General features: G+C 40.0%; 1 protein-coding gene and 1 non-coding gene across 2 annotated transcripts; both read left to right on the top strand.

The window, feature by feature from the left end:
• Positions 1 to 1,803: 1,803 nt before the first annotated feature.
• On the top strand, positions 1,804 to 20,529 carry LOC122773042 (NADPH oxidase 4). The gene is made up of 18 exons (XM_044031419.1): positions 1,804 to 2,219; positions 2,962 to 3,057; positions 6,768 to 6,878; positions 7,210 to 7,294; positions 9,227 to 9,324; positions 9,652 to 9,679; positions 9,886 to 9,958; positions 11,079 to 11,159; positions 12,148 to 12,307; positions 12,816 to 12,980; positions 13,127 to 13,189; positions 14,099 to 14,159; positions 15,522 to 15,603; positions 16,712 to 16,831; positions 16,938 to 17,046; positions 17,759 to 17,827; positions 19,470 to 19,570; positions 19,645 to 20,529. Exons 1-18 carry the CDS (start codon positions 2,163 to 2,165, stop codon positions 19,763 to 19,765), a joined length of 1,680 nt encoding a protein of 559 aa, XP_043887354.1. The 5' UTR covers positions 1,804 to 2,162; the 3' UTR covers positions 19,766 to 20,529.
• trnad-guc lies at positions 18,480 to 18,551 on the top strand. The gene has a single exon. It is a non-coding gene; the product is annotated as a tRNA-Asp (tRNA).
• Positions 20,530 to 20,675: the final 146 nt, after the last annotated feature.

The following is a 20,675-nucleotide window of genomic DNA, read 5'->3' as shown; positions in this document are numbered from 1 at the left end:
TGAGTGTTAGCATCTCTACACTGGGAACCAATACCTTAAAGAACTACCTTTTCCTTATCATCCCAACCGATCACTTTGGTCCCAAAATGCAGGTTTACTTGTGGTCTGTAAGAGTAGAAGGGAGGCAGAGCCTTCAGTTACCAGACTCCCCTCCTGTGGAACCAGTTTCCAGTGTGGGTTCAGGAGGTGGACACTCTCTCTGTATTTAAAGTTAAGGCCTGAACAAGAACAAGAAACATTTGTTTTCTCTCCAAGAGCTCCAAGAAAAGAATGAAGCCATTATTTTCTTGGGGCTTGTTCTAGACTCATCATCCGGGCAGAACTTTTTTCTTGTGTGGTGTCCAACGACTATTGCATGATTGGCCAGAAATCAGAAGTAGATGTGGAGGACTTCCCAGAAGTTTTACACTTGGGTTCCTCGCAAAGTATGAAATGTCCTAGCCAGAACTAACTTTTGTGCCTCAAGAACAAGAAAAACATTCTCTGCTCTTGCAGAGTACGTACAGGCCTTTAGACTTAAAGGCTTATTGTTAGAGCTGGCTCAGGGAAACCTGAACCATCTCTTAGTTAGGCTGCTATAACCCTAGACTGCTGGGGGAAATTGTGTGGTGCATTCATACTCACTCTCTCACACTCACTCCCATCAGTTTATTTGTTTCTTTAAATCAACAATCTATGCTGCTGCCTGTGTACTTGACATTGTAATAATATAAACATGTCATAGCCAATTCAGAACTGTCCTGTCTAAACCAACTTGATACACCTTTTATATATCTGCTCTGCTGTCGCTGCTTCGCCTCCCTCTTTCCCTTACTCTCCCCCACTGCTCCTCTGTCCCCCATTTGTCCTTTCACCCCAACCGGCCGAGGCAGATGCCTGCATATTTTTTAAGAGATGTCAGAGATTTCTTCCTGTTAAAGGGGAGTTTTTTTTCTCTCCACTGATGCCTCATCGTTGCTTATTGTGTGATCTGTTGGGTTTCTGTTCTCTCTACAGCGCCTTGAGATAATGTATGTTGTGATTTGGCACGATACAAATAAAGTCAAATTGAATTGAACTGAATGAAAACAAACTTAACCCAAAGGTTCATTGCTGTTAATAATTCACTTAATTCACTTTGTTAATGGCATTATAATCTGGCCAAAACATCAATGCAGCTATTCCATAAAGCTAATTATTTTTGGTGCAGTTTGTTTCTGATCGCAGATTACTTCATTAATTAACTGTTTGAGCAGTTAGTTAATTTCACTTCTTTTAACTTTGCTGGGTATGTTGTTGTTGTTTTTGTGTGGAATTTCTCATGAAATTGCATCAAAATCATCGAGAAGAAAAATGTGTGGAGCAAAGATATCTCTGAAAGAATGGTGCAGATCCTGGTCTTCCTTCAGTTACTGTTGTAGGTTGTTGTTGATGAGAAATAAATGCTTGTTATATTATGCTATATAATCATACATATTATATTATACTGGCAGAAAAGCTGTTCGTGTTGGTATGTGCTCTTGGAGCAAATTCATTTGTGTATCCTTTGTTTCTAGATTAAACTGCCAAAACCAGGCAAAGAACCCAAAAATACGCTTGACTCAGGAGAAAAAGTGTGCAGCTCATCAAAGGGGAGGACAAGAAGTAAGGAGTCGGACACCTGAAATAAGACAACATATGAATTTCAAAATAAAACAGGAAGTAGCAAAAATATGTTTGTATGACAAAAATGAGGGACCTTAGTGAATAGCTCCCTCTAGTGGCGCAATAGAAAAGTGAGAAGCGGTGGAGCGGCAAATATTTTCTTTTCTGAGTTTTGTTGTGTTTACTTAGTGCAGCGTATTTCTTTTGTCGGTGCTGGAAATGAGGCGACAGACAGTCAGAGACACTACGACAGCAGCAGTAGTCATGCTGAGCTCCTCGCCGCTCTGACTGGTTTCATTTGGGGGATGAAAGAGTCCAAAGTTGCTCAGAGAGCAGGCGGTGGGAGTTTATCTGAGGCAGCTGCTGACACCGGCCGGTGTGCGGACGCTGCTGCTCACACACGACTAGAGACAGAGAGACGGATAGACACGGAGCTGCTAACGGGAGGAGGAACCGGTGTTTTCCTCTTCGCCACACCGAGGTTGTGGTGAGGAGTTTGGGGGCGCTGACCAACCCGAGACGGCACCATCACCATCGTCATGGTCGTGTCGTTGCGGAGCTGGGTTGCCAACGAGGGAGGGAAACATTTAATCCTGGTGAGGAAAAAAAAAAAGTTCAGCTCCAACTCAAACTCTTTCCTGTTAACGGATTTGTCTGTTTTACATTTTCATGTGTTTATTTATTTTTGTATTTTGAAGAAAACTTCAGAGGAAAGAAACTGACCAACTGGTGATGAAGATACATTAATGAGCTTCTAAAGTACATGTGCAAAGTTTTTTTGTTTGTTGGTGTTCTTTACTTTGAGAAGGGAGGTTTTAAAAAAAAAGAATAGTCAAACAGCGTCGAATGCTAATGAGTCACTGCTGTTAATGCTAATTATTAGAAATCAATCAACATAAGTTAATGAAATCAAAAAAAGCTACTTAAGTGCAATACACATACAATATGTCATGTTCAATCCTGTTTATACTGTAAATATCAAGCCCATCCTGTATATATTCTATGTATATGCGAACTTAATGTCTATAATGTACATTCTATTTTACCTTATTATAGTTTTATTGTTAATATTTTTCTATATTGTACTTCACATATGTGGAAATGCATGTTTATTTTTTATTACCTTTACGTTAACTGTCTTTGCTGCTGTGACAATGTAAATTACCCCACTGCAGGATTGTCTTATTTTAGGTAGCTGGCTAATTATTGGAGAAGACCTCAGTGAGATGGAACACAATTTTTTAAATGAGAGACATACCCAGTTAGGTCAAATGCAGTGATAGTGAACAGTTCAAGGTTGGGTGCTGGACATAATTTGCTGTGTTTGTGTTTGTGTAGGTGCTGTGGATGGGAGCAAACACCTGGCTGTTTCTGAAGACCTTTATGCTGTATTACTCTGGACAACAGTATCACTACCTCTTCGAAATGCTTGGGGTGAGAGAGATTTGACACACGTTCATAGGACTCGACTGCATTCACTGGTTTTCTTTTGGATATTTTGACACTAACAGCAGATCTCTTCCACGTTTTACGCCCCGAAACACGAGTCAAGACCGAAAACATGTTTTCTTAAAGGGATAGGTAACAGAGAATAGAGATATTATAAGAGATTGTTTTACTCTGAAGGAAGGTTGCTTTTTGTAACATCTGTTACCACATTAGTAAAAGTTAATTACAGCCATGACATTGAAACTTTCCTGTTTTGACAACAAATGAACCAGTAGATGATACTCTCACAAAGGTGAAACCCTTTTTAGTTCCTCACTGACTCATCAGCAGATCCAGGCTTGTAGATTTTTAGAATCTATGTGATTGTGTACACATAGATTAATATAGATTATAACTACAGACAAAACATTTTCAAATGCAGATCACAGACAAAAGAATAACCACTATACAGTAATGACTACCCTTTCAGGGAGATTCTGTAAAGTATAAGTGTCAGTCCAGATGAAGCCATCTGAGGCACTGCCTATGTAGAAAAATATATACAGTACATCTTTTTTCCTTAAATGTCTTCTTAAAAGGTGCAAAACATTTAGCCACACCTGACTTTTAAATAGTCCGTTGGCCTAGTCCTCGACGAACACCCAAGTTTGTGACCCAGTGCAGCAATCTCCTTAAGTTTTCATGTCAATAAATATGTTGAAATTCAGCGCAAAAAACAGCTTTACAAAATATATTGATAGATATAAATGATTGACATACTATATAAGTATAGTATGTGGTCTACAAAGTGATCAAAAGCTTATATTATAGGACATTGTTGAAAATGTCACCCAAATGGTCATTGTATGTTAGCGGAGGAACAGAAAGGAACAAAAGAAGATTTGGTTTCCCCACTTTAGCATCCACATACATCATGTAGCATTGTTCCTACATCATGGGGCACTAAGGCTATTTTAATGGCTGCCCAGTGACAACAATGAGCCTGTAAGTGAAAAATGTAGAGAAAAACAACAACAAAAAATGTATTCACTATCTCAACTCAAAATATTTCCATAGATATATTGGAAACAAGATTTGTGCTGCATTATCATCTGTCATAATACAGTTGCAATGTAAAGGCACGCACGCATGCATGCACGCATGCACGCATGCACACATGCACGCACGCACGCACGCACACGTGGATCAGGATTGAACCCTGTTAGTGTAATTGCTGTTACAAGGTCTTGTGTGTGTGCATGTGTGTATACTTGTATTTGTTACCTCTTTAGGACCTTTTCTGGGATAAACACTGAACTTATCAGGACCAATAGTCCTCATGCAGACCAAAACCTGGTCCTAATGAGACAGAATCTATCTGATTTCTGAGGAACTGTTTGAGTTTGAGATTTCAATTGTAGTTGAGGTTAGGGTTAGGCATCAACTGGTTATGGTTAAGGTTAGCAATAATGCTTTGTGTAGGCTGTCCAAATGAATGGAAGTCAATGAGAATCCAGGGTAGCTGCACCAACCTCTGTGTGCCAATGAAAATGTCTTTGGTTGAAGCACAAATGTCTCTGACCATCCATTCTTTTTCTGCTCTGACTGCTTTCTGTATTTGTTCTGTTAGTTGAAACTTGTTTGAAGTAAATTATTAGCAGAAATGTTTTGTCCCTATTTGTATGTTAGTCGTTAACATTCCTCCTCGTAACCCTGGATACTTGTGATTGTTTGCTGGAAGAAAAAAAATAAAAAGTTAGTGGTCTGTATACTTAAGATATACTTGCACTGATTACCAATACAAATATATCATAAGAAGCTTTCAGTCACTACAGAGTCGCCATAGATACTTAGCATTGGACCTGAATCTGGCGTGATGTTTTTTTTTTAAGCTTTGTCATTGTGTTGTTGTGATTGTGGTGACTTTTAAAAGTATCTTCACATTTTTTTTAAAGCATTGAGTTTAGATTTGGAGTATGGGCAAAAATACACTTACTTAATAGTTTAGTTTGATTTTGTTTATGTATTCAAACATAAAAAAAAAATTATATTCTGTTCATATTATTCAGTGTTCGAAGGGAATTAGGATGAAGTCCTACCCCTCCTTTTTTCTCTTTAAACACAAACAGTCAAATTGAAGCTTCAAAACAATTACGAAAACAAATTAACAGGAAAAACCAAGTCAAAAAAGTCACATTGGACCAACTCCAGTCCACCAGCCTGTTCATCTTTTCTATGGACAAAGTGGTGGATTGAAATCAAAATTCAAGTGACAAAATATGATGTAGCAGCAGGCGCCATGTGTAAGCTATTTACGCGCTGCCTGTATACAGAGAGACACAAGGAGAAAGAAGGGCAAGTGTGGGCACGTCTCTGGCTTTAACCGAATGCCTTGCCAGAGGGCTAAGTTTATATGTGTGTGTGTCTCTCTCTGCGTGTGTATGTGTGTGTACTTGCACGTGCAAGCTTTAATGCTGCTTAAGGGTGTTTAGATTGAACTTCCAAAACATCTTTTCATGTCCGTGTGTATGATTCTGTGTGTGTGAGTGAATGTAGGATTCTTTAGGACTTTTCCTGTCATAAACCTTGTCAGGGATTACTAGTCCTCATAGAGATCAAAACCTGGTCCTAATGTGGCAGATTTATTTCTGAGGCTCAGGTTGAATTTGTGGCAAAGCATTACTTTGTTATGGTTAAGATTAGGGACACTGCTTTGTTTAGACTACCCAAATGAATGGTAGTCAATGCAGTGTCCTAAGGAGAATAGCTGCACAAACCTGTGTGTGTGTGTGCAGACACATATGGGGATGTACAGAAAGCAGGATATCAGATCTCCTGCATGTGGTTTTGCTGTCAGTTGCTTTTCTTTGTGAAGCTGTGTAGAGTTAATGTATATGGGATTTTTTTTCTAATATATCAGACTCTTTGAGCTCACTGATGTCTAGCCCTCGACTTGGTGTTTGTATGTGGACGTCTCTCACTCACATCTTTATCAGTTAGTTGTGCTGTAAAGCGTGGTCTTGTCCTTCCTTGATCGTGGACTGAAGGTAGATCATGTAAAACTGCTGCTTGTCCAGTTGTGACGTCTTTATTTCCAGTAAATTTCCTGGAATATGTTCAAACAGTTTTTTTTAATTGGTGGCAGCAGTTTGACAAAGTAAATTTGCTCTCCATGCTGTAAAGGACAAAGATTTGTTAAAAGATACCAAACCAAACTTAATCAAAAGACCACTACTGCACTGTGGGTGTGACTGTTACGCAGGTCAAAGAAACATTATTTCCAATGCAGGTTATTGTCGTTTTGTGTTTATTGACCAAAAGCAAACAAAAAGAAGAATAAACTCACCTAAATAATGCATGATGCCCTCACTATGCCCAAACCAATTATATTAAATAACAGAAACTTGAAAATATGCTAGTATGCTAACAATTTCATTAACAAAAATATAGCTGAAGAAAGCACTAAATACTGACCATCAAAAATCTAATCGTAATAAAAACAACTTAAGTCACTAACAACACAATCAAACCAAAATCCAAATACCAAACAAATAGCTCCTGCAATAGTTTTTAAGAGGAAGAGAAGAAATGGCTCAGTGCTCACTGAATACTTAAAATCTGAGTTAGAACTGCTCTAAAGTGTTTGTCTGATCATTTTATTTCTGAATCAAGACCAGTCATTGAAACCTGCCTAACGATCCTTGTGTCTCTCTCAGCTCGGCTTGTGCATCAGCAGGGCGTCTGCGTCTGTACTGAACCTGAACTGCAGCCTGGTGCTGCTGCCCATGTGTCGCTCCCTGCTCACCTTTGTCCGAGGAAGACACACGGTAAGAAATGAAACTGACTGAGAAGTAGTACTGAGCCAATATGGCCAGTTTGTAGTTTAAACCCAATGGACAGAAAATAACAAACACTTGTTCAGCAGAAACATAGACATTTGAGGTAAAACGTTAACTAGCTGCCTGTTAAATAATATTGAATATAATAGGATATAATAGGAAATTATATTGGGATATGCTGTATAAAACTCTCTTACACTTCAAGAAAACACTTGACAGTTTTGTGTATTTTTAGTAAACAGGAATTCTGAAAGTACGGGGGGAAATACATTGAGCGGAAATAAAATGTGTTAAAAACTCTCTGTGCTACAACACACAGGTATCGAGCAGAAAGACACGCAGACTACTGGACAAGAGCAAGACCTTTCATGTGGCCTGTGGAGTCACCATCTGCATCTTTTCAGGTACTTACTATCAGAGTGAGACTGTGTGTGTGTGTGTTCTTGTATTTGTTAGTTCTTTTCTGGCATAAACACTGACCTTGTCAGGACCAGCAGTCCTCGTGGAGACCGGAACCTGGTTCCAATGAGGCAGAGCCTCATTTCTGAGGAACGTTTAGGGCTAAGATTTGAATTGTGGTTAAGGTATAACACTTTGTTCAAGCTGTGTGTGTGTTTATATGTAAACTGTGTGTAAAAGTGTAGATAAAGTGGCTGCAGGCTGGCTCAGCATTTCTGGGGTACCAGCTGTGATGACCTTCCAGCTGGTCATATCTGTTTTTGCTGCTGTCAAGCTGTCTGTCTTTGTGCGTGCATGTGTGTGTGTGTGTGTGTGTGTTATCTTAGACTCTCCTCTCATGACATCATGGGAGCTTCTTGCAGCTGTGTGTCTGCTGTGTGTCCGGTTTACAAGCTTCCTCCCTTTATTCAATAAGGCAGTGTCTCACTGTGTCTTAAAAATCTGTTGATTTGTGGGGATTTGGGATGTAGATAGATAGATATTTAATTATGCCTTTGAAATGAATTGCTTATTCATGTTGGATGTTGGGTAATTCACAGTGTCGCCTATGAAAAATTATTAGATTTCTGGCTATAATAATATAATTTTTATGTGCACTATAAAGACCTCATAAAGTTAATACATCTCTACTACAGCACAATGAGCGGACTCACATAATTTATTTCAATAAAATGAAAACTACATAAATTAGAGACAGACTCTATTATTGAAATAGAGTGGCCACAGTTAATGAAGCAGAGGCATTGATTTCCTGACTTAAAATTAATCAGTCCTAAAAACACTTTATCCTTTTAGTCCCACAATGTAGCTGGATAGTGAATGTTGTTAGATTCTGTCTGGGCAAATATCTACAGTTCACCGTCACCACTGAATGTTAGAATTATTTTACTATTGTTTGCACAGGCTCTGAAGTGACACACTGGTAAATGTGACATTGTAAGACCAAGACCCTTTTTACGACATGAATTCCAGTCGTGTCGTCTGGGTGAGGCACGACAACAGGAGGATCCAGGCGAGGGGCGGCTCCTGGCTTGAACGCGCAGGAAGCAGGGTACTTGCCATTCAGAGATTTAGTTTCTCCTACTGAGTTGTCACATGAGCTCACACGGACGTTAATCAAGGAAGCTGGAAGGAGAGTCTCAGCAGCAACTCCCCAGACTTTTGTGCATGTCTGAAATTGAAAAGAAGTATGTTAGGATTCAAGATTCATGGCAGGTCACTTAAACCAAAATGTCAGGCTCATGCAGGTGATTGTTTTCTTGTGTGGGAACGATGACAATTAAAACGTTCATGGCAATCCACCTAGCAGCAGTTAAGGTATTTGTGTCTGGGTGAACTGACTGACTCTGCCACCCATAGAGCTGGCATCTGTTCTTCATCTGTACAGTGTAATCCCTCTCATCATTACCATTCACCTCTCAACACACACACTTCTCTTTGTCATATTCTAATAGTGGAGTGCCAAAGTTCTGAGACAACAAATGACAGTGAAGACAGTGAGTGTGTGGGGAACGGGGAGAGACATAGAGAGAGGGGGAGGTAGGGGGAGAGAAGGGTGGGAAGCAGTGGGAGTGAGAAAGGATGTGAGTGAGGAAAAAAAGGACCCTTGTGTCTCATGATTACACCCCCCTAATTCCATCAGCTGTTGAGCGGCTGCGTGGTTAGCCTGTGATGTCAGGGAAGTGTGTGTGTGTGTGTGTGTGTGTGTGTGTGTGTGTGAGTCAGGAGGGTGTTTTCTGCTGAACAGACAAAGAAATGCCTGTACAGGTTTCTACTCACAGTTTCATTTTGACTATAATGGTCAAGTGTGTGTCTGTGTTTAAGGCATATGAAGCGTTCCACATGACTACTGTTGTCTCTGCACACTCTTTCCCCAGTCGTGCACGTGTCTGCCCACTTGGTGAACGTCATGAACTTCAGCGTGAGCTACTCGGACGACTTTCCTGCTCTCAATTTGGCTCGCTACAGAGGAGAGGTGCGACACACGCCTGTATATTTATACACCAGCCAATCGAACTCCCGCCTTCACTCGAGTGAGGCGAATGTCTTCCAAATATGTCCTCATTCAGCGAGGATAGTCAAACACCACCAACTGATTAGTAGCCTTTTATCTAGAAGGGAGGAACTGAGCATTGAATTCACCTGCTGAGGTAATGTTGTGGAATGAAGCCTGCAGACTGTTTGCTCCCCATGTTCCACAGTTGGCTGCTATTGTGTTGCCTAAAACAAACAGTAAAACTAGACTTCACATAAATAGACAGAATAGAAACCAACTCTTTCTTTTGTTGCCTTTCCTTCACAGGATCCTAAGCTGATCATTTTGACCACAAGTAAGAAGAACTTCTCATTCTTATACAGTATTGCACATGGACCTCCCTTTATATCTGTTTTTTGTTGTTATAAAAATGCCAAAAACATTTGTTTATTCAGTATAGGATACATCTCCTATTGAAGATGAGTATATGTATGTGTCCTTGGATGAGTAACCTTACTTATTGACTTTATATCTGCTCTCGGATTGGCTGATTCTTCGCAGTCCCAGGGGTCACTGGCGTCCTGTTGGTTCTCATCCTTTTCCTGATGTTCATGTCCTCCTCCTACTGTGTACGGTACGTCAACTTAAAGCCACAATAACTGTGACAGTTCATGTTGGGTCACAGACACCCATTATAAGAGACAGGCATAGAGCAGCCATACATTTTTGCTGAAATTCTTTTTGTCTCTACCACTGTGTTTGTCTCTCAATGCATGTCTACTTGTATATAGCTTAGAGTATGTGTAATTCTCTTGTTTTTGTGTGTGTGTGTGTGTGTGTGTGTGTGTATGTGTGTGAGAGAGTGTGATGAAGACAATGGAAGGCTGGGAGACAGAAACCATAGAAACACATGCCAACCTCAGTCTGTTACAAAGCAAATCTCTAATAAGTGTTTCACTCTTTGCTCTGTCATTACACAGGTCATGCTGGGTCAACCACTGTGTATGTGTGTGTGTATAATTGAACAGAGGGTAGCAGGGTTTTCCAGACCACTTAAGGGCCGAGATAAGAGTTGGGTTAAGTGGCTGGAGAGGTGGGATGTTGACTGGAGCAGAGCAGAGATAATATACATGTCATCAGCATTTTAACGTTGTTACTAACTACATACTTTATGTTATTTGTGTAACTGCACACATGAAGGGAGGAATCTGTGGTCAATAAGCTGAAGTGATGACCCAACAGTGGGTCTAGTTCTTGATATATTCATGTTTTATGGTGTTCATGTATCTAAGGTTGTTTTTGCAACCTTAGATACATTGTTAGTACTTCTAATTAAGCCTAAACATTTGTTAGGAGACAGATTTGGTATTCAGTAAGGTAATATTTCAATAAAGAGATTTTAAACCACCGTTGGAAACAATGTGCAGGTTGTGTACACATTCCCCCCATGCAATATTAGTGGATGATTAGAAAATGACAGTGTGTGACCACGTTTTTTAAAAGAATTAAAACAAACCATGGTGCTCCGCATTTGTGTATATGTATGAAAAGAAACATGAAAGAATATCAAAGAGAAATATGATAATTGAATACTAACCTCTGCTGTCATGAACTAAGAGTCTTGTGAACCTTGTCATCTTCTTGTGTTGTCTCTTTGATTCTCTTTATCTATCTGTCTATCTATCTCTTTTTTAAATCTCATTGGTCATTGGTGTAATTATATCTCAAATCATTTTGTCTTTTTATTTTTTCAGCGTGTCCAACTATGAGATCTTCTGGTACACACACAACCTCTTCATTGTTTTCTACATCATCCTAATGGTTCACATAGTCGGGTATGTCTCCGGGCTTTATTCCCTGATTCAGCACTAAATCTACCTGTGTCTGTGCTGTGGTATGTCTGGATGAGTTGCTGAGTTTTGCACTGTTGGTACGTTTTGTTCCTATTTTAACCACTAGAATCAGAAAGTGAGATAAAAAATTGTATCTTCACCTGTGTATGTCAGCAAATGTGGGAGACTCCCACTGACAGCTGGAGACATCTCTAACCTTCTTTCAGCAACTTAAAACAAAAACACTGGCAAAATGGTGTTGTAGTTTTTTTCAGCTCTTTAGTGGAAAAACAGCCACACTGTCTAGGATTCTTGTCCCTTGTGGATCAAATGAGATATAAGAGTTACACAGGGTTTTATTTCCTGGCTCCAATGATGTGTCCCTGGATGGGACACTTAACCCCACATTGGTCCTGATGGCTGTGCCGGCAGAGTATGAATGGGTATGAAAGATGAGTGATAGAAAATATGTTGCACATAGATGCATTGTTTGAAAGTGTGGGTGAATGGCAAAACTGTAGTGGAAAACCCCTTTGAGTGATCATCAAGACTAGAAAAGCGCTACATAAATACAGACCATTTATTTGACCATTTACTAATTCAAAAATCCATTGTTATTCAACTAGATAAACCATGAATCTTCATCCTCCATTATTTGAAACATCTCAAAAAGTATATTCTATCAGATTTTGTGGAGTGATCTTGTGGAATTAATTTTGCATTTAAGAGATTCTTTGGCTAACGGATACTAAAAGAAATGCGCCATGTCTATAAACATTTTGATTCTGTACAATATTGATCTCCACTTTATGAAACAATTGTGCATATTTTAATTACAGCTTATATTCCTTGTATTTATGTGTGCGTGAAATAAATAAAATTAAAATTGAACTATGCTGCCATTCAAATATGAAATACAATAACTGTGAAAAACAAAACAAAAACAACAAGCAGACTTGAATTTGGATGTTGTTTTTTCTTTTTCCATCAGTGGTGCTTTAAAGTATCAGACCAACATAGAGGCCCACCCCCCCGGCTGCCTCAGAGCCAATCAGAGCAACACAGAGCAGCAGGACGAGGAGCTGCATCAGCGTGAAGCTGAAGAGAGGAGATGCAGAGAGGAGGCTCACTTCCATCCACACTACCCCCAGGTGTGTGGGTGTGTTAGTAGGTGTATCCTGGCATTAAAGTTGGGTGTGTAAGTGTTGAACACGTGTCCTGCCGAGTATTTGAGAAGTGTTGGGGGGGTGGGTGTAGTGCTGTGAGGGAGGAGCAGACATCCTCTCTCTACATCAAGGCCCGTGTTTGCATGTGTTTCTTCTTGTATGTGTGATTATGTGTTTGCAAGTGGTTGTTAAGCAACAAGCTGGTTCCATAAAATCTCCCTTATACCTGATTGTGTTTCCCAGGCTTTACTGGAGCTGTGAGCAATTAGTCGGCCAGCAGGTTACTACCAGCAGAAAAACAGAAACACACCACACACACTGACAGAGGGGCTAGATGGATTCAGAATTAAGGCCCCCATGTTTGTGTAATTTGGCTCACAGTAAAGTTCATCTAACCTCTGAAATCACGTAACAGATGTGAAAATGCAGAACGTCTCCAGTGTGATAACAAGTGTAGCTTTTGTGTAACTTTATGACTCCATGTGTGTTGTAGACATGGCTGTGGGTGTCCGGTCCTCTCTGTCTCTACTGTGCGGAGCGGTTCTACCGCTACATGAGGAGCAGTGACCCTGTTACCATAGTGACAGTCATCAGGCATCCTTGTGATGTCATTGAGTTGCGCATGCTGAAGAAGAACTTCAAAGCTCATCCTGGACAGGTGAGAGGACAAGACATATTTATCCCCAAGGATATCTTCTGGTGTGTTCGAGTTGTATTTTATTTTTGCACTCTTCTGTCTCCACTCTGTTGTCTGTGTGTCTCTCCACCTTTCATCTCTCCCTGTCGCTCCCCTTTTTTTCTTAGTATATCCTTCTTAACTGTCCAGGTGTCTCTTCATTTGAGAACCATCCCTTCACTCTAACAACGGTAAGAGTTCATGTAACTCTACAAGTTAATGCCATACATTCCTCACTTATGACACAATGCAAACACACACACACACGTCTTAAATGTTCTTCCACCTGGCAAAAGAACACGCAGTTCTCTGTCTGTCTCAACATCCGACTCCCTCTTCTATCAGCTGACAATTGATTGACAGCTGGGTTATCCAGGAATATTCAGTTTCACATTGTTTATTGATGTTCTCAGATTTAACACAGGCTGTATGACACACAGGCGAAGACAAAGACATAACTTTCTGCTTAGAGCAGAATTTTTTTTGCCGGAGAGGCGTTCAGTCCACACAGAGACTTGACCTGGCATATGTACTACAGCGTTTTGAGTCATTTCAGGGGACGGAGATATTACCTGGGAACCTTTTGAAAACGACAAGACGGCTAAAAGATGGCCTATATGCCTAATCCTAAACTAAAACTAACCTAAGCCTCAGTCGAAACCAAATGCTAAAACTAAGTTTTAACCCCCAAAAACTTTTAAGCTCGGGCTCAAAATATCTATAACCTGTTTCACAAAGTTAGGTTTTGTCCTCACAGCCCAATAGAGACATGTACACACACACGCACACACACACACACACTTTTTGCATGCTTGCGGTGTGTTATGGAGCTTTGAGGAGGAGGGCAAAGAATCACACTGACAGAGAGCAGACAGACCCCCGAGGCTTGTAATGCCGTCTGCCAACAGGAAGGCTCTGTGTGTGTGTGTGTGTGTGTGTGTGTGTGTCTGTAAAATGTAATGAATGAAGTTTCACCTATGTGCTGTATATATGCTCTGGTATGTGTGTTTGTGTGCATGTTTGTTTCTCTTGTATTAGTTGCACATGTGTGTTTTCTGTTTTGCTGTGACTCATTGTCTGCTCTTTCTAATTCCTCACAGTGTCCCACAGAGAACAAGACAACTTTTGGCATCCATCTTCGAGTTGTTGGAGACTGGACTGGTGGGTTCACACACACACACACACACACACACACACACATACACACGTAGGCTACATGTGGAGAAACGCACAGGTAAAAAACGCGACACACAATCTCACTGGTCCCTGTCAGAGTTGACAGGAAGGAAGTCTTTTTATTTTGTCCTCCTCTTCACTCTTCATTCCGTCTCCTCCGTGGGGAGGTTGCATTTAAGAAAACCCTACATTTTTGTGTGCTGCTGTATGTGTGCGTGTGTGTGTGTGTGTGTCACTGTCTACATCTTTACCTCGAGGCTAGCATGCAGTTTTATTGTAAGGTCTGTATTTTCTATGAGAAGACACTGACACAAGTTTTAGGATTTCACTTTCAGTACTATCAGTGATAAAGTCACAAGCACAAACACGTCACATGCACATTCTGCACCGTATGTGTATACTGTATATATCACATGTATGGATATATATATACAGTATATATATATATATATATATATATATATATATACAGTGGTATGCAAAAGTTTGGGCACCCCTGTAAAATTTCATGATTTTCCTTTATAAATCATTGTTTTTTTGGAAAATAAATTTCAGTTAAATATCATATAGGAGACAAACACAGTGATATTTGAGAAGTGAAATAAAGTTTATATGATTTACAGAAAGTGTGCAAGAATTATTTAAACAAAATTAGGCATGTGCATAAATTTAGGCACCACAAAAGAAAAATTAACTCAATATTTTGTGAAATAACAGCCACTAAACGCTTCCTAAAGCTTCCAATTAGAGTCTTATACATATACATGAAGTACATATACATGTATTTCACATATATCACAGACGAGGAAAAGTCAGTGATGTCATTCAACAGACAGAACAACACCACTTTGTTTAAAGAGCTTTGTATTTGACAAATGCAAGAACACCTCCACTCATTTTCCACACACTACTCTACTCACACGCATGCAGTAAGTCACTAGTTTCAATGAGTTTTACTCATACAACATGTGTACGTAATGTTCAAGCATGTCTTGAATAAACCTGGCGTAACAGACCTTAGGGTTCCATTCCAGGTGTAATTGTATAAGTGTAAGGGTAGGTCACACTAAATACTTGACCCCTTTAGATGCTGTGTTTTGTTTCTCTAGAAAAATGTGTTATTTTAAAACTGCATACATGCTTCTGATCGAGAAATAATTATACAGTATGGTTATGATGCTAAAACAGCAAATGTAATGGTGTCCTAAGACTGTTCTGCAATATCATAACAATGTTGTGGTTTTATAGATAATACAAATAACACTTGCTTCTGACACACTGTTCTTTTAGGTTAAAATAAACCTGAATAATTACAAATTACTCTCCTCTCCTTTCCTCTCCTTTCAGAGCGTTTCACACAGCTGCTACTTCCTCAGCCCAGGATAGACTTGGAGATCCTTCCCATGGTGCAACAGAGAAGATACCCCAAGTACAGTGCATTTGTGTGTGTGTGTGTGTGTGCTGTGGTTGACATGATTTCTCATGACAGCTCAGAGTCAAACAGGGGTCAGAGGTTTTGACCTCCTTAGCCTCTGACCTTGTGCTCTTCCTGTTGTGTGTTTGAGAGACAGATAGACAGATACACAGAGAGAGAAGAGGAGTGTTTGTTCTGTGAAAGTAAACCAGAGCTCAACAAACCATGAACATCCCCACCCCCCGTCTATTAAATAGGCCGAGGTGAACAACTGTGCCTAAATACAGTTAGAGGGTAGCTTGTGGGTAGTTTTTCTTAATTTATATCTATATTGTCTTTTAAAATAAGGATTCGTATACATGATAACTGGTAGCACTTCAAGTATCCATAGATAGAATTTGTAAGCAGTATACTGTATTCAGGTTTGATACATGACTTAAATGCATGAAGCAGGTATGTGATATATTTGTAAATACCCATTATGTGAAAGCTTTGTAATAAAATGAAAGATGTCTTCACAGCAGAAGCTGGAATAGTTTAAAACTGTACATTAATAATCATTTAAGATTAGATGTTTTATCCTAAAATTTTATGAGCTAAATAATAAATAAAAGCTGAAGGAAATTCTCTGTCCTTAGCGTTCCTGAGCCCAGGGTTTGTGATTATGTGACAATAAGGCTTAGCTTAGTCTCACTTGACCATGTGGTGGGGATGTGTGAATGAATTTGATTTTATTACTCAGGGAAAGTATCCATCCTAGAGTTAGGAGCAGTGGGCTGCATTGAGTAGCGCCCGGGAGCATTGGGGTTGGGTACCTTGCTCAGGGGTACCCCAGCCCTTTTTTTTGGCCGGGTGGGGATCTACCCTCCGGTTACAAGCCAAGTTCCCTTTCCACTTGGCCACGGGCTGTCCCCCAATGCTGCACCATGAAGCAGTTATGGGCACAGTTTCATGCATAATGTTATCTGAACATATCTTGTTTGGATTTGATTGCAAGTGGGTTTTGCCTCTGTGTGCTTGGACCGTGGGATATGTATCTGTTTATGTGGGCTTTTTTGTGTGCAATTGTCCAGATCCTTGGCTTATTTGTATTTGTGTGTTTTTATCTGTATTGTGTGCCCAGGCTTTACGTGGACGGTCCATTTGGAGGTCCATCAGAGGAAGTGTTCAACTACGACGTCAGTCTCTGTGTTGCTGGTGGAATTGGTGTCACACCATTTGCCTGTGTGCTGCATGCTCTGCTGTGAGTAAAGAATAATGTCGCTTGATGAAAAATCAGGAATATTTGCAGCAAGTATTTGATGTTGCATCCTTTGTTTTTGCCCCATTGTTTCTTTTCATTCCACCAGCGATGGCTGGGAGGGTTTCCGGTTGCAGAGGTTGTACTTTGTCTGGGTCTGCAGAGAGCTACACTCCTTCTACTGGTTTGCTGAGCTGCTGTGTGCTCTTCATCACAAGGTCAGAATAAACCTTACCCATTGTGTTTTAATTGATTAACCGAATAGGAATTAAAATGTCATCACAATATTTTTTTTAGTGCTTGAAAGTCTACATCAGGGGTGTCAAACTCATTTTTGTTCAGGGGCCACATACAGCACAATTTGATCTCAAGGGGGCCAGACCAGTAAAAATAGCAAAATAATAGAATAATAACCTATGAATAACAAGAACTCCTTTGTTTTTTCTCCTTTGTTTTACATTTAATGAAGGATAATTTTACAAAACATGAAATTTCTTGAGAAATATAAGTGCAATTTCAACAATATCATGCCTAAATTTACTATTTACAAAGCACACTGGATCTATAAAGGCACAAACATTTAGTCACGGGTATCTGGAGCATTTGACATTACGTTCAGATTAGTGTGAAATTTTAACAAATTCATCCTGTGGGCCGGATTGGACCCTCTGGCGGGCCGGTTCTGGCCCCTGGCCGTATGTTTGACACCCCTGGTCTACATGAAAGTCTACACCCATATGGACTGTATTTACAATATGCTATTGGGAATGTAACATTTTTATACTTTATCAATTTACTATCAGTTTTGTTATATAATTTGCTATATTTGGCCTGTACGATTTCAGATGTACGATGCTTTTTGTTTTTTAGTTTAAAAATGTGGGAGCAACAATTAACACTGAACTTAACATGTTTGTGTTTGTTATAAAGCTTTGGCAGGAAAACAGACCAGACTACTTCAATCTCAAACTGTATGTCAGTCAGGAAAATAAGCTGCAGGTAGGTGTGACCTCTCCAAAATCTAATTTGATTGTATTTCATTGTCAGTTCACACTTATTCCTTCACCAGAGATCTATTGTTTTCCAGTCCTTAAGTACATTACCCACTAGAGGGCAGTATGTGACAGACAGAGAGCAAGAGGGTGAAGTCTTGATGACATGCAGTAGTAAGAGGGACATTACATTAAAATTACATATTATTTCAATGAAAGGCGAAACAAAGACTACATTGACAATTGACATGTTACTGACTGAGATCATCGAACTGCTTATAAGGAAACTCTTTACCTCTGACAAAAAACAAAACAAGGAAAACCAGTGACAACATCTGTTTTCATCATATAAAAAGTTATTTCTCTAAAATGCAAGAAGCATTGAAATGGCTGTCGCAGTTCCCATTCTAGTGAATGTTGGGGTGTTCTGAGACTATGATCCAGGTGCTGATTGTCAACTGTATGTCACTAGGGAAAGGTGCAAAAGTTGAATGCTGGGCACACCCTGGAAACGTCGCATTTTACAAATATAAAAACGAATGAATGTAAAACAAGGAATGTACACAATCCAGTAATAAATTACAAATTATGTAAATCATACCACTGGCCATGTATCTTGGAGAACTATCTGTACGGTTAGGTATGGTAGTGTTATCAACTCCTCGTTAGTATAGTGGTGAGTATCCCCGCCTGTCACGCGGGAGACCGGGGTTCAATTCCCCGACGGGGAGGAAATCTGTTTTTGTTATTTATGGAGTCTTTTGGCGCTTTTCCACCGTCTTCCAGTACCTGGTACATGAGCAGAGATATACCTGCTCAGGCGAGGTTCCAAACGCGTGCTGAGTAGGTACTATGCGATGACTGCCATGAGTGCCGTCACAGGACGAGACGTCCCTCACACAAATCAAGCCGAACGGCGCCGAACTGTAGATCAGTTAAAACTACCTAACGCGGGTTAATCTCCAACAACTACCAGGGAAATTTCTATATTTAACAGAGGAGTCTGGTGAATTTAGGGACAGCGCAGGCGATCGCGAGCGGCATCACAGACCGCTGCCACTGTAGCCTGTGGAGTAGGAGGCTGTACTCCGGAGACGTGTGGACAGAAATCAAGCCGAACAGTGCCGAATTGTAGATACGTTAAAACTACTCAACAATCCTAAAAACGTGGGTTAATCTCCAACAACTACAGGAGTAGTACTTGTGTAAAGTCACTAGTCATTCGTGTGTGTGTCGGGTATAAAACGAAGTCACCGCAGTTTCACTCAGCCGTGCAGTGATGACTCCGCCCACGTCACGTAGGTACTTTATTGTACTGTAGAAGCAAGAACCACATGCTTGTCATGTGTAACAACTCTGTAACAGCAACACACCAAGCTAAACTCTGTTGTTTTCCCTCCTCCACATTGTTCATGTTAAATGCTTCTGATTACGGTAAAATCTCCATCTCTACAGGCAGATTAAACTAGCGGGTGTTGCCTCATACTGTCTACAGAGCAATCCTGATCCACAGACCCACATTAAGAGTTCAGTTTAAACTGGAGCCTATGTGAAATTGCAGTAGTCACATGTTGAATGTTGTCATGTTTATGTTCATCTGTTCATTCAGAACTGATAAATGAATGTTTTGTTGTACATACTTTTTTCAGAGTATGTCTGAGGAGAAGTACCAACCACTCGCCTCAAGGCTGCTGGTTGGACGGCCCAGGTGGAAGTTGCTGTTTAAGGAGATTGGGAAAACCAATAAGCAGTGAGTAGCTTGAGAAAGTAGCATAATAATTGAATAAACCTTGAATAAATAAACCTTTTCCCCTGTGGTTCCAGTAAACGCATTGGGGTTTTCTGTTGTGGACCTAAGGGCATTTCCAGGACTCTCCACAGACTGTGCAACTCCACAAGAAATCCTGGAACCACCTTTGAATTCAACAAGGAAACCTTCAGCTGACTGAACTCCACAACTGGTTCTACACTTCCTCGGTGAAAAAGAGATAAGAAATAAAACAAATTGCAACTTTGGGATGGACAGATTTTTATACTTTTGTGGGAAATTATTTTTTAAAGTTAATATCTGAAGAAGCAATTTAGGTTAATTCAAGTATTCACAGATTATATCTCTATTTCTTATCTTCGCTGATGGCAAAAACAAAAGGCCATGGGATTCTTCTCTGCAAGTGAACTTGTTTTCTGACTCCACAAGCTTCTACTTCATCATGCATAGAATTGAAGAGGCCAGCTCCTGATGTTCTGTTGGATTTCATCTTTTTTTTCGCTTGATGAACCCCACTGAGGAGTAGATTGATTTCACATGATGGGAGTCTCATCAAAAGAAAAAAGAAAAAAGCCATCCCACAACTACCTGTAGAATGAGATAAAAGTATTACACGAGAGGGAGTTGATCTTGCAGGCAGCGTACCAGAGCTGAAGGTGACAGGCTCTCATCCAAATGTTTACAAAACTCTTGCTCTAAAAAAACTGTACCGAGGGCCAGTTTTGGTGTTTGCCAGTTGGCTGGTTCGTAACCATCCTCCCCCGGTGCCAAAGCAGCTCTTATGACCAAAGAGTTCATGTTATTAACGTTACCTTTTCTTCCACAAGCTGTTTTGTCCAAATCCAAAAAAAAACCCAGTACCGACATGAGAGAAACCTGTGTGCCTTGTCATTTTTTAATTGGGATAAAGAGAATTTTGTTTTTGTTATTATGCAAAATAATTACTGATCTCACGAGTCTTCATTTTTTGGCATGCAATCACAACACAATGACAGGTGGAGGCTAATTAAATAATACTTATTTTTAATAGCACAGATGCTCTGGTCTTTAAATGTATTTCACGCTTTAGAAAGTGGTAACAGAAAAG

This window comes from Solea senegalensis, linkage group LG8 (genome assembly GCF_019176455.1).
Source record: "Solea senegalensis isolate Sse05_10M linkage group LG8, IFAPA_SoseM_1, whole genome shotgun sequence".
In the NCBI taxonomy this organism is placed as follows: Eukaryota; Metazoa; Chordata; class Actinopteri; order Pleuronectiformes; family Soleidae; genus Solea; species Solea senegalensis.
The sequence above is the reverse complement of the archived record's forward strand: the minus strand, read 5'-3'. Positions and strand labels throughout refer to the sequence as shown.

Excerpts from the sequence above, each read along its gene's own strand:
- LOC122773042 (XM_044031419.1), top strand. The coding sequence starts at position 2,163 with ATGGTCGTGTCGTTGCGGAGCTGGGTTGCCAACGAGGGAGGGAAACAT. Across the intron at positions 7,295-9,226 it reads CACCATCTGCATCTTTTCAG|TCGTGCACGTGTCTGCCCAC; the intron begins GTACTTACTATC and ends CTCTTTCCCCAG. Across the intron at positions 16,832-16,937 it reads TGTGTGCTGCATGCTCTGCT|CGATGGCTGGGAGGGTTTCC; the intron begins GTGAGTAAAGAA and ends TCATTCCACCAG.